Raw genomic sequence first — 13,436 nt, forward strand, 5'->3', positions numbered from 1 at the left:
TGATATGCTAAGACTATGGTACAGCAGAGTATCTCTCAGAAATGGGTAATTTCAGAAGTATATGGGTACAGAGTTGAACGCCGCATACTGAGGCATTCAGTATGAGGGCCAAATGCACCAATAAGGAAATTTTTTTTCTTTTCTTTTTTTTGAGATGTAGTCTCACTCTGTGGCCAGGCTGGAGTGCAGTGGTGCGATCTTGGCTCACTGCAACCTCTGCCTCCCAGGGGTTCAAGCAATTCTCCTGCCTCACCTCTCGAGTAGCTGGGACTACAGGTGCGTGCCACCATGCCCAGCTAACCTTTGCATGTTTAGTAGAGACGAGGTTTCACCAGGTTGGTTAGGATGGTCTCGATTTCTAGACCTCATTATCCACCCACTTTGGCCTCCCAAAGTGCTGGGATTACAGGTGTGAGCCACCTTGCCTGGTCTTGCAAATATATATATATATATATATATATATATATATATATATATATAAATATATATATGTATATATAAATATATATATATATATATAAACATTTATTAAGTACATTAATGTGCCAGACAGTATCTGAGAACTTTCCAAATGTTATTCATTTAATGTTCACAACTGCCCCATGTGGTCAATGTTGTCGTTATTTTTGTTTTGCAAATGAGGAAACTGAGGTGCAGGACATTTAGGTAGGTGATTTATTCAAGGTTGCATGGATATGAAACGGTGCAGCCAGGACTTTGGGCAATGCCTTTAATTGCTCTGCATATTCTTTCACTCTTCACTAAGTTGGAAGCTAGGGCTAGGAGTCAGGGTGGTAGAAGATGTATTCTCTAATTAATCATTCATTCATGCCTCCTGAGACTGAGAATCATGGGGAAGGTTGGGACATAAGGGAAAATCAAGGGAGTGAGCTGGTGGCAGGAGAGGTGTTATGTCAGGGCTGAGAGAGAGGCTGTCGAGACACAGCAAGGAACAGCATGAAGCTGTGCAACCGGTGCTCGGAGTTTGGACAGATGCACCAGGAGCCTGGATGCCTGAAGACAGTGGCTCCATTAGAACAAGAGATCTATCCTAGTCACGGGACAAAGGGACCAGTTATCAGTGCACTTAGTCACAAAAGCTCCAGCAGAATGTCCAGGGTAAGACGGCATGGCACCTTTTCTTGTGATGTATTTGGCTAATGATGCCAAGAGGTGTGACCTCAGAGGGCCAGCTCACCTGGGTCCTTCAAAATAGCCCCCAACTGTCTCCAGAAAAAAAAGGGCAAGATGTGAGTTTATCTCTTATGAGTTCATCTTTTTTATCTGCATCATATCTGATGTCTTTTTTCTCCCGGTTGTTCTAAAATATACGTGGATTTTCAAATGAATCATTGCTTTTGGAATCTGAATTTCATAACGACTTGGTTCATGTGACTATTTTAGAGCCCAAAGTACGGTTTCTTCCTCCCAGTGGTGACTGCAAGTCTCAGAGCACAGGTTGCACGTGGGCATCAGGGATGGGCTTGGTCAACAGGAGTCCCCTCCCCACCAAGGATGGCCAGGGAGGAAACTGCCTGCTGGTGATGATCTCCCTGTGGGAGGGTGCCCATCTAACATCCAGCCTCCCGGCATTCCTCTTCCCTAATCTGTAATGTCAGGAGGATCCTACTCAAAAGACAGGAGGGCCTAGAGATGGGAGCAGTGGGATAGAGTGGTCCAACCTGCAGTGTCTCAGAATCCAGGACAGAATTCTACCCTGGATCCACTAGAGATGGAAGTCACTGGAGGAGTTCAGAAGGGATGCACTGTGATGTAGCTATGCCTGCTGCAAACAGGCAAGGGGAGCAGGGGAGGGCAGGCAGCTCTTTATGTCCCCAAGAGGCTCAGTGGTGGAGAGAGGGCCTGGAATAGGTTGATCAATATCTTTTTCCTCCTAAGTTATTGGGGTACAGGTGGTATTTGGTTGCATAAGTAGGGTCTTCGGTGGTGATTTGTGAGATCCTGCACCCCTCTCCCGAGTAGTACATGCTATACCAAAAATGCAGCCTTTTAACCTTTGCCCCCTCCCGCTTTCCCCCCAAGCCCCCAAAGTCCATTGTGTCATTCTTATGCCTTTGCATCCTCATAGTTTAGCTCCCACATATCAGTGAGAACATACGACGTTTGATTTCCCATTTCTGAATTACTTCACTCGGAATAATAGTCTCCAACAACAAAAACGGAGGTAAAGAGACAGGACTTAATTAAACTGAAGAGCTTTTGCACAGCAAAAAGAACAGTCAGCAGAGTAAACAGACAACTGACAGAGTAGAAGAAAATCTTTGTGATCTATACAGCTGACAAAGGACTAACGTCTAGAATCTACAATAAACTCAGACAAATCAGTAAGAAAAAAAATCCCATCAAAAAGTGGATTAAGGACATTAATAGACAATTCTCAAAAGAAGATAGACAAATGGACAACAAACATACGAAAAATGCTCAACATCACTAATAATCAGGGAGATGCAAATCAAAACCACAACATGATACCCCTAACTCCTGCAAGAATGTCCATAACCAAAAAATCAAAAAACACCAGATGCTGGCATGGATACAGCAATCAGGGAGCTCGTCTCCACTGCGGGGCAATGAAAACTAGCACAGCCACTGTGGAAAACAGTGTGGAGATTCCTTAAAGAACTAAAAGTAGAACTACCATTTGATCCAGCAATCCCAGTACTGGGTGTCTACCCAGAGGAAAAGACGTCATTATTCAAAAAAGACACTTGCACACACATGTTTGTAGCAGCACAGTTAACAGCATTGGCAATGACCTGGTCGATCAATATCATAAAGAAAGGTGAGCAAGCTTTGGTTACAGCAATGGCCTATGGAGGAGGTTACGGCTGCATCTGACACAAGTGAGGGTCCCTTCCCTTTTCCTTGCTTTTATTCTTGTCATTTTTTTCTACCCAACATTATTTTGGCGACTTATTTCTTACCTGTCACTCCCTGTGGGCCAGGACTGCTTTGTCTACCCAGCTGTCCTCAGCACCCATTGCTGTGCTTGGCATATAGGAAGTGCTTGGCAAATACTGTTGCATGCACAAATGCATGCCATTGGCCATGGAGATAAGGGGGAGGTGGGTACCACTACTGGTTTCTGGATTTTAGCTTTGGTCGTGATAGCAGTTAGCTGTGATCTTCCTACAGATAACAGCAGACAGGGTCTGGATGGAAGGAGAGAAATGGGTTATTGACTTGCAAGTTCTATCAGTGCTGGGTGACTGAAGCCGCGCACCGCGTCCTCTCTGAGGGAGGAGCCTAGCACGGAGCTGGTTTGAGTCAGACGCAGGTAAAAGGTAGGAAAAGAGAGAAGCAAGCCTCAGCAGCCTTGATGTCTCCACCAGGGAGAGGGCCAAGTCAAGCTGGGAGAGTCTTTAGGATTGTTGAAGGGGATTTTCAGTCCATAAAGGCAGAGGACCACTGGGGGCTGATGGGAAAGTGCTTGTTTTAAAACAAGTAAGGCAACTGGCCATCATAGCCTGGCTACCATTTCTGAAATACTGACTGATTTAAAGCCCTTCCTGCTAAGCCAGTTCTGCCTCCTCTCCTGCACCCTGCCCACCATCAAGGCTTAACCACAAGGTTGAGGTCAGAGAGACCTTGAAAAGAAGTTCTGCCTAGGCAAGGGAGGCCCAATAGAGATGTCTGCCCCGGGGAGCCCTGGGATCTTGTGGGAGGGAGGAGGAAGCTGTAGCAGGGAGATGCTGGGTTCTGAGCTCCTCTCTCCAGACCCCGGCCCAGGGCAGGGAAGAGGCATAGACAAGCTGAGGAGAGCACTGTGGGCCGGGGCTCTCGCCCCTATACCCGCCTGGGGTGGCCACCTCAGAGCAATCCCACCCCCAGCATGGACAGGAGGAAGGGAAGGGGACCCAGGCTGGGGAAGCAGTGGACCCACTTGTGCCCACAGACACCGAGAGCAGCTCAGAAGGAAGCTGTGCTGTGGCAAGGCTGGGGCTCACCATGCCAGGCCAAGGACTGGAGCAGGGTGTCTGGGTGCAGCAAGCTCCCTGAGAACCCCAAACCACAGAAGAGGGTGACAGGGGGCAGAGCGAGCTCAAGGCCACTGTCCCTGATGGGTTGGAGAGAGGCCAGATCCCCAGGTTGCCTGAGGAACAGGCTTCACACCCCAGCACTGCAGGGCCATTTCCATGGGAGCAGCCCCTTGCCTGGGACTGGAGTGTGATGGTGGGCAGTGGCACAGCCCCCTCGCCGAGTTCCTAAGGGCTGGCCACTGCAGGCGGCGGGTGGGGGACGTGTTTGGGTAGGAAAAACAAAGTAAGTGGGCCTGCAGTGTCTGAATGTTTGCGACCCCCACCCCCTCTAGTTTCAAATGTTGAAACCTAACCCCCAGTGCAATGGTGTTGGGAGGTGAGGCCTTTGGGAGACGATTAGGGATGAATGGGATTGTGTCCTTACAAAAGAAACCCACAAAGCTAGCTGGTCCCTTCTCCAGGTGAGAGCACAGGGAGTGCCGCCTGTGAACCAGGCACTGGGGACTCACCAGACACCACATTTTAATCTTGGACTTTCCAGGCTCCAGAACTGTGGGCAATAAATTTCTGTTGTGTATAAGCCACCTAGTTTATGGGATTTTGTCAGCAGCCGGAATGGACATAGGGCCCTCACAAAGCGACATTAGAGGAAGGCTGGAGGAAGCCAGGATACCCAACCAGGGTTAAGCTACAGGTTCTGGAGTCATGATTTCTTTGGCAATCTTGAGCTTCATCAGAATCCAGAGATAACCCTGTCTCATCAGTGGTGATGCTGGTCAGCTCTGAGCCAGCACGTTGAGAAGATCAAATAACAGAGTGAGTGAAGACGCAGATGTGGAGGCCCCAAACTGGCCTGGGGAGCTTTGGCTTTGAAAGTTGCTTCTACCCAGAAGTGGCCCCTTGGGCAGCCACTAATTTGCTTTCAAGGACACCGGGTTAGGAGGCTGTCACGGATCTGAAGTTACAGAGACGAGTTGTGTTTGGGGATACAGATCTGAATGACCTTCAACCAGGAACCAGTCACAGGCAAGTGCTTTTCCAGCCTTTCTATTGTACAGGATGCTCATTTCAGGCGTCTCTTCAGGATCCACACCCCTGGCTGTGTTTCCCTGTTGTCTACCTTGGTTTTCTACTTTGAGCGAGAAGCAACATGTGAGTCATTTTGTTGTTGTTGTTTAGCAAGTGTGCTTTGAGCCCTGACTGCATCCCAGGCCCCCTACCAGGTCTTAGGGTGGATGGGTCTTAGCAAATGGCCTGGATCTTGTTGCTGTACTCCAGCAGGCCACAGTGTCACGCGGCGCTGTCCAGAAGAAACGGAACGTGAGCCCCCCCTTGCTAATGTGAGCACCTGTGTGCCCATCCCCCAGCCTCTGCGGTCCCAATTAGCCTGGGGAATGGGAGGCTCCTGAGCTGCAGGTGACCTCCTGCTCATGGCGGCATCAGCATGCCATGCGGGTGAGGATTCTAAACACAAAGCACTCGCCTGCAGAAAATGGGAAGAAACGCGGCTCTCTGGATTTGACTAGGGAAGCCTCCTGGCGGCTGTTTATTTTTATGTGGGTGAAAGAAACAATGTTTTAAGTAAACACTCAGTGGGCAACCATTTATTAGCTGAATGGTTTGCTATGCTGACCATCAGTGACCTGCTCTTGTTAATATGTATAAGACAATTAGTGTCACACGGTCATTATCTTAATAACGTGCTACAGATGCTGTTGTGTGCTGGAAAGCAGTTTGGGGAGGGAATTCCACAGCAACCAATAGAAAGTAAAACTCAGAATTACTCTTTTTCACTGCGATTTGGAAAAGACGCCTTTTTGTAGAATGAAATAGTTTTTCGGACTGGATTTTTTGGTTATTTTTATTATTTTATTAATAAAAAGCTTAAATTTTTATTAGTCAAGGTCTTCGCAGCGCAGAGCGGTTTGGTCGTTGGTTGCAGGAGCGTCGGGTTTTCGCTGGGAGACTGCGGCTCTTCCCATCTTCCGCGCTGGGGAAAAGAAAACGGCCCGAACGAAGCAAGCTGACGGCTCCTAAGTCCTCGGGGAAAAGCCCCCCACCCGTCCCCGCTCCCCACCAACAGCCGGCCACGAAGGCCGCCGGGAAAGGGCCCCACCGGCGGCTGAAGCCTCCTGGCTCAGGCCCGGGCCCGTGGCGCTGGGAGAGACTCCCGGTTCTCCGCAGTCCACCGGCAGCGCATCCGAAGCCGCCTCTGCCGAGGCCGGTGCGGGAGATCGCGCAGGATTTCGAAAGCGACCTGAGGTTGCCCCGCGCAGGCATCGTGCGCTGCAGGAGGCGGGAAGCTACCCGGAGCGTCTGTTTGAAGATGCGAACCTCGGTGCCCACGTTCACACTGAGTCACCGTCGTGCCCAAAGACATCCAGCTGGCTCGCCGGATACCCAGAGAGAGCTGAAGTGAAGGCAGTTTTTATGGCGTTTTGTAGCAAATTCTGTAAAATACGTTGGTTTGTGACTTTTGTAAGACATTTGTTTATAATATGTTGCATTTGTGCTCAAGTCATTCCATCTTTCACCTGGGAGGGATGCAAAGAGTGACCGTCCACAGACCTCAGTGATGTGAGCACCGCTGCTCGTGAGTGACCAGCTGCTAATGTGCAGAAGCCCTGGGTGATATTTCTTGCTTCTCATGACGCATGTTTCTGTATGTTCATGACTTGTTGGGTAGCTATGAAGGCACTAGAATTGATCAATGTCTACAGGGTCCTTTTGCAATAAAACTGGTTGTAACAGCCGGGCGCAGTGGCTCGCGTCTGTAATCCCAGAACTTTGGGATGCCGAGGAGGGCGGAATACCGAGTCAAGAGATCAAGACCATCCTGACCAACAGGGTGAAACCCCATCTCTACTACAAATATAAAAATTAGCTGGGTGTGGTGGCGCGTGCCTGTAGCTAAAGGAGAATTGCTTGAACCCTGGAAGGGGAGGTTGCAGTGAGCTGAGATGGCGCCACTGCACTCCAGGTCACAGAGCGAGACTCCGACAAAAAACAAACAAGCAAACAAAAAACTGGTTATGACTTGATCCAAGTGTTTAACAATTAGGGCTGTTAAGTTTGACCATACCTTGCTGTGATAGAATGTGGGCTTTTTCAAGGGTGAAGATAGGAGTCTTAACCACAGTGTAACTTAAAGTTTCCTTAAAAAAAAAAAAAAAAAAAAAAAAAAAAAAAAAAAAAAAGTAAACCTGGTTGCTATAGAATACACTGTGCATTTACAATAGTTATTTAATATATTGTAAACATTAAAAAAGTTTTACATTTACAAGTGAAAAAAAGAGATGGTTGACATAATTTGGCTGTGTCCCTACCCAAATCTCATCTTGAATTGTAGTTCCCACAATTCCCACGTGTTGTGGGAGGGACCCAGTGGGAGATAATTGAATCATGGGGCAGTTCCCCCATACTGTTCTCACGGTAGTGAATAAATCTCATGAGATCACATGATTTTATAGGGGGTTTCCACTTTCCCTTGGCTCTCATTCCCCTGCCTGCTGCCATGTCAGACGTGTCTTCCACCATGATGTGAGGCCTCCCCAGCCACGTGGAATCATGAGTCAGTTAAACCTGTTTTTCCTTATGAATTACCCAGTCACAGGTATGTCTTTATCAGCAGCATGAATATAGACTAACATAAGCATACTCTTAGTTAACAATCTTTGCTTTTCTCTGGTCAAACAGGTTTGAATTTTAACTGAAGAACAGCCTTTTGAGCAAACATGAAGTTTTTAAGGGGTTTTAAACTATCTGAAGTAAATGTAACAATATTTAATGGAGGAAAATAAGCTATGGCTTATGAGTGTTACTGGGAAAATATTGGCATTTTGTGGAGTATCCTGTGTAGAAGTGTTAGAGTAAATTAAAATGGAGACCAGACCTGAAGAATCCCTGGGCAGACAAAAAGAGTCAGGCCTCATAAATGACCTCAACCTTGCTTGCTTTGCAAACAAGCAGAACTTAACTTGAGCTATTTGTTGTAAACGTCTGTATTGAAGAAAAACAGGGTTTAAACTCAACTGACCAGAGCAGGCAACAAACCTACATAACCAGGGACCTTCCAAGGGAACAGATCCAATGAGGCACGTGTAGCTGGAGCCACAGACTCTGCACCTGTCCTATGGAAGCCTTCCCCACGCTTCCCCCAGTGGAGCTCCTGAACCACATCTGGTTTGGAGCTGCCCAGTTCATAAATCATTGTTTGATCAAATACATTATTTAAAATTTAATTGTGCCTCAGCTTACTGTTCAACAGAATGAATTTTTAGAGATTTCAACATTCAAATCAGAGTTCTGTGAAAGGCTGATAGATGTGTACTGATATCTTATTAATGTTTCCCCAGAGTGACCTAAGACATGAAGCATCTTTGCATGTACTTATTTGCCACTTGTATGTATTATTTGGTGATGTGTATGATCATTTGCCCATTTAAAAAACGTATGCTTTATTATTGAATTTTGAGAGTTCTTTACATATTATGAATATTAAAACCTTTATCAGATATGTGATTTATAAATATTCATCAACAGTCCATTCCTTCACAGTGCTGAGTAGTATTACAGCATGCGATGTCCCACAGGAAGTGATGTCCATTCCCCTGTGGATGCTGAATCTCCCTGAAGTACAATTTCTTTTTAAAAACTCCCTTTGGTTCCTAGAATCATGTGTTCTTGAGAGGCATTCATTGCTCTTTTATGATGCAGATTTTTCTAAGTATCTGGTGCTTCTTGCTCTCTGGTTCACATTTTCTAAAAAGGACCAGAAAGGCTGAGCAGGAGCTGTAATTGTGGGGGCCCCATGCCCCCGCCGGGCTTCCCTGCAGCTTGAGGCAGGAGGTGACCAGCCATTATGGGACAGGATCCCTAAAGACCAAAATGTGGAGACTTTATTTTGTTTCCTGGGATGCCAATACCTCGTTGCTCTGCTTTTCCCCAATGAGTTAATTTTTGTGTTAGGAGAGACCGCCTCCTCAGCCCACCTTTCTCTTCCCCGGCAATGGGCACGTCACTCATTTCTGGGCTCTCCGTGTTCTCCGTGGGGAGTGGGAGTGCAGAGGACACTGCTGTCTGCTGCGTGCCCCATGTTTAGCTGGTCTCATTGTGAGGTGCTCATTTCCCTTCTGCCCTCTGTCAGCCCAGGCATGAGGACCCATGGTCTCAGCGGTGCGCCATGGCCCTCCGCCCTGCTGCATCAGGCCCGTCTCGACCCAGGCTGTGGTCCGTCTGCAGTGATGACTTTCTCTCACTTTATGGGGCTACTCCCCTACTTAAATTCCTTTGAGGTGATTTCAACTGGAGTCAGGATAGGGAGTGGAGAAGGAAAGGTGTATGTTCAGCTCATCAGATTTAACTGAAAGCTCTCAAGGCTACTTTTAAAATCATAAAAGCCGTTCCCAATAAGTTTGTTTGTTTTAAAGGAAATCTCCTTTCCAAATCACTGTAGATAATAAACAGCAGTTGCAAAAAAACAAAAACAGAAAACACAATGAAAGACTCTTTCCATGTAACAATTAGTAAAAGAATTTGAGCTAGCTTATTAAATGGCAAAGTCTATTTATTATGTTTTTAAAGACAGCTAAAACAAATGGCATTTAAAAACTTTCAGATGAGACGATAAGGCAAAGAAATGACCGATGAATTCATCAAGATAAAGAGTAGTATGGCAATGTGTTGATCCAAGGAGAATTTAAGTCATGAAGCATTCCACAGGAAGATTATTTTATATTGATAACAGGTACAGGCTGAGGGAGAAGCTTTGCAAAACCACAACAGCAAAACAGAAAGCAAAAATTATTAGAAGGAAGATTAGCTACAGAAGAAAAAAAAAGGCTGTTGAGAATTTTAACAACATAATTATTATGTTTCAATTAACAAAGAATAAAGAGGATAAATCTTAAAAAGTGGTCTTGTTAATTTACGGAAGGTGATCATTCTTTACACTATGAGAGAAAACTCAAAATCCACAAAGGAAAAATTTCACAGACAATAATCTCTACTATATCCACATGCAGGGAAGAGAACAAAACACTAGCTCTAGAGGACAAAGAGAAACCACCTGAGACCAGAGCATATTGATGGCGCATGGTGAGTGACCCATGGCCTAAAGGTGCCTGCTAAGGACCCAGGAGGCCCTTGCATGGGAACAGCAGCTCACTCCCTAGGAACCACCACCAGCATCCCTCCCTGCCTGAGGATGTCACCCGGTGGGCTGGGTTGGAACAAGTCCGGATGCCTTTGCTTAGCCTTGGAAGGACCGCGTGGAGCTTCCTCCTCTCCATTTACACACAGCAACTGGCATGAAGGCTGGAAGTTTTTCTCAGGCCATGACTGCACAATGGCTACCCCAGACCTCTGTGGCCTCCGAGAGAGGGCTCCAAGACAGATCTCAGCCCTATGGAGTTAGGAGGCAACACTGCTGTTGACCTTGAAGGGAGCACTGTAGGGGCTATAGAAGGGATCGTGACATTTGTTGCTCTTTAAATGCCATCAAAGACAGTGGTAAATTCTAGTCTCATACACATGTGGCAAGAGGTAGCCAAAGAGGTAAATTTAAAATTAGAAAAATTGTCAGCAGTTTTTACCCAGAGTTTGAAATTCTGACCTGTTATATGGTGGGATACTTCAATCTCCGTTTTTTGTGGGTTTTTTTTTTTTTTTTTTTTTTGAGATGGAGTCTTGTATTGTCGTCTAGGCTGGAGTGCAATGGCGCAATTTTGGCTCACTGCAACTTCCACCTCCTGGGTTCACATGATTCTCCTGCCTCAGCCTTCCAAGTAGCTGGGATTACAGGTGCACACCACCACACCCGGCTAATTTTTTTGCATTTTTAGGAGAGATGGAGTTTCACTATGTTGGCCAGACTGGACTCGAACTCCTGACATCGTGATCCGCTTGCCCTGGCCTCCCAGAATGCTGGGATTACAGGTATGAGCCACTGTGCCTGGCTGCTGCTTCTTTTTTTTAAAATTTCTTTTTTTAAATTTTTTTCCTCCAAGATGGCGTCTCACTCTGTTGCCCAGGCTGGAGTGTAGTGGCTCTATCTCAGCTCACTACAACCTCCTCTTCTCAGGTTCAAGCAATTCTCTGCCTCAGCCTCCCGAGTAGCTGCGATTACAGGCATTGGCTACCTTGCCCAGCTAATTTTTTTATTTTCTTTTTTTAGTAGAGATGGGGTTTCACCATCTTGGCCAGGCTGGTCTTGAACTCCTGACCTTGTGATCCACTTGCCTCAGCCTCCCAAAGTGCTGGGATTATAGGCGTGAGCCACTGTGCCCGGCCTCGTTTCAGCTTATTTAAAATGCTACTTTTTAGATAGCTTGCGAAATTACTAGGAAAAAAAATTCCTAGAGGACATCTTGAAAATGATGAATTAGCAGGAAAATTTCAGAGATGTGACTTAGTTATAAAGTCCCTGATAAATGCATTGGAAAGCTTCAAGTTGACAATAATTTCATTGAAAATGCACTTAAAACAAAAATGGAATTAGAACTTTTCTGAACTTTGGATACTCTTCAAAGTTCTGGAGGTACCACCTAAAAATAAGAAAAAAACATTAAAAAAGGAAATAATTCTGTCACTTAAACATTTAACAGATGCTAACAAAAGTGACACTATAATTCTTTATAAAATACTGAGTTTTTTAAATATAGTAACAAAAACTTTGGCATTTCATACCTATAGTTTGATTTTGCCTATAACATGAAGAATTAAATATGTCTAATCATAAAATATGATTTGGAAGAAGTAGCCCATAGAATTCACCTTTCTATCTGGAAGGAAAAGTACTGACATTTGATGAAAATACTGATCAGCACATTGTGGGGCTACCTTTTCAGCCCCCGGGGAAAGCATGCGGGCTGGAGGAGGGGCAGGACCAAGGAGGTGCTTCCTGAATCTCTGCTGGTGACTCTCGCAGTTTTCTCCCGCCTGTAGTCGAGAACTACTGGCCCAGCCCGGGGTGTGCAGAGTGAGTACCAGCACATGCCAGGGGGCTCCTGAACAGCTCTTAGCAAGGATTCAGTGAAATCTGGGGAAATGCAATATGGCATTGTCCACAATTCAGCCCTGTGCTCGAAGCAAACAGTATTTTCTGTTTTGATATAAATTATATTAACAAAAATGCTCATTTGTTTTGGGGGTAATAGTTGGGAAAGGTAGCAACTAAGTGGAGTAAAAATTAAAAATAGTTTGACAGGATGGATAAATGGTCATAGAAAGGGACTTTCTACAAACACACAGAGGAAGATTAAACAACAGACTAAAAATAATGATAGCAATTAGCTCTGTGTTAATGTGGTAGAAACAGATGAGGATAAGAAACAGAGTGAGTTGCTGGTCTTAGTTCTAAGTTTAACACCAGAATCCACAAATAGAGAATGAGAACATACTGGGCTACCATGTTTACTTTAGTATGTTCTGTGTCCCCAGAAACGCATGTAATAGGAACAATTCTAAGAAGTTGGTCAGGATTCCGGGTCAAGCATCATTTCCCCTGGCATGAGGCTTCAAGACTGCAGCCTTTCCAGCTGTGTGGCTCAATGGTGGTGCATGGACCCGAGAGTGCCCATCACACAATGTGGCCAAGCCTACCAGCCGGTGTGAAACCTGCAGAAGTGTGTTGCAAACATGTTCGCTGGTTAGGTGCTGAAGGTTTTCAGAGGCCTGCTGCGATCCAGGCCAGCTACCACCTGCACGTGCTGAAAAGCTTCCCCACGCTCCAGCGGCACAGGGCACCGCACAGGGACACGGAGGGGTGAGCTCCTCTCGCCCAGAATCTGCCTGTGGAAGATGGGTACTTTGGGCTGAAAAGGCGAGGGCAGAGCACACAACAGCAGGAGAGCCTAAAATGGACAAACACAAGAGGGTGGGCAGGACACAGGAGACACAGTACAGCCACAGGACCCCCAGAAGACGCCCTCCCCAGGCTGGGCAGCGAGGCTGGGCTCCGTGACAACAGAGGGAACATGTGTGAGGTCAGGATGTTCTCACACAGTGCAGGGATGTTGGCTGAAGCGGTTAAATGCATTTCACAGAAACCATTATATAGAAATAAATTATTTCTTGTTAAATGATTAAATGTGTCTCACTCCTTAGAATACCTTTAAATGTTGCCCTTAAAGAGAATATTTGTTAGCAACCCAGCACGGCTGGCTAACTGTTCCTGACCTAGAGTTTAACTATGAATGCAATCATTTATAAATTTAAATACTAATTATTATAGAAAGAATTTCATTGTAATACAATATTGTTTTTAGAACATTATAATCAATCAAATGGAGTGGAAGGCGTAGCTCCTTAGTATGATTTATTTTGGAATGAGCTTATTTGATGGCTTAATTCATTGGGTTTATGAAAATATTTTTTTAAAAGTAGTTTTTATTTTATTCGCAGCTTGTAAGCCCTTCATTTCTGAACATTCTTCTG

At 45.7% G+C, this 13,436-nt stretch overlaps 1 protein-coding gene across 3 annotated transcripts in view; it reads right to left on the minus strand.

Annotated features, from left to right (window-relative positions):
- Positions 1-8,441: 8,441 nt before the first annotated feature.
- Positions 8,442-13,436, minus strand: part of SRD5A1 (steroid 5 alpha-reductase 1) — a 29,916-nt gene continuing 24,921 nt past the window's right edge. For all 3 annotated transcript variants that reach the window (XM_039467595.2, XM_003932506.4, XM_039467593.2), the window contains one exon: positions 8,442-11,545. In XM_039467595.2, coding sequence (XP_039323529.1) covers positions 11,479-11,545 — 67 coding nt within the window. In that variant the 3' untranslated portion in view covers positions 8,442-11,478. The remainder of the gene's footprint in view (positions 11,546-13,436) is intronic.

The sequence above is a fragment of the Saimiri boliviensis genome, chromosome 1 (genome assembly GCF_048565385.1).
Source record: "Saimiri boliviensis isolate mSaiBol1 chromosome 1, mSaiBol1.pri, whole genome shotgun sequence".
NCBI lineage: Eukaryota > Metazoa > Chordata > Mammalia > Primates > Cebidae > Saimiri > Saimiri boliviensis.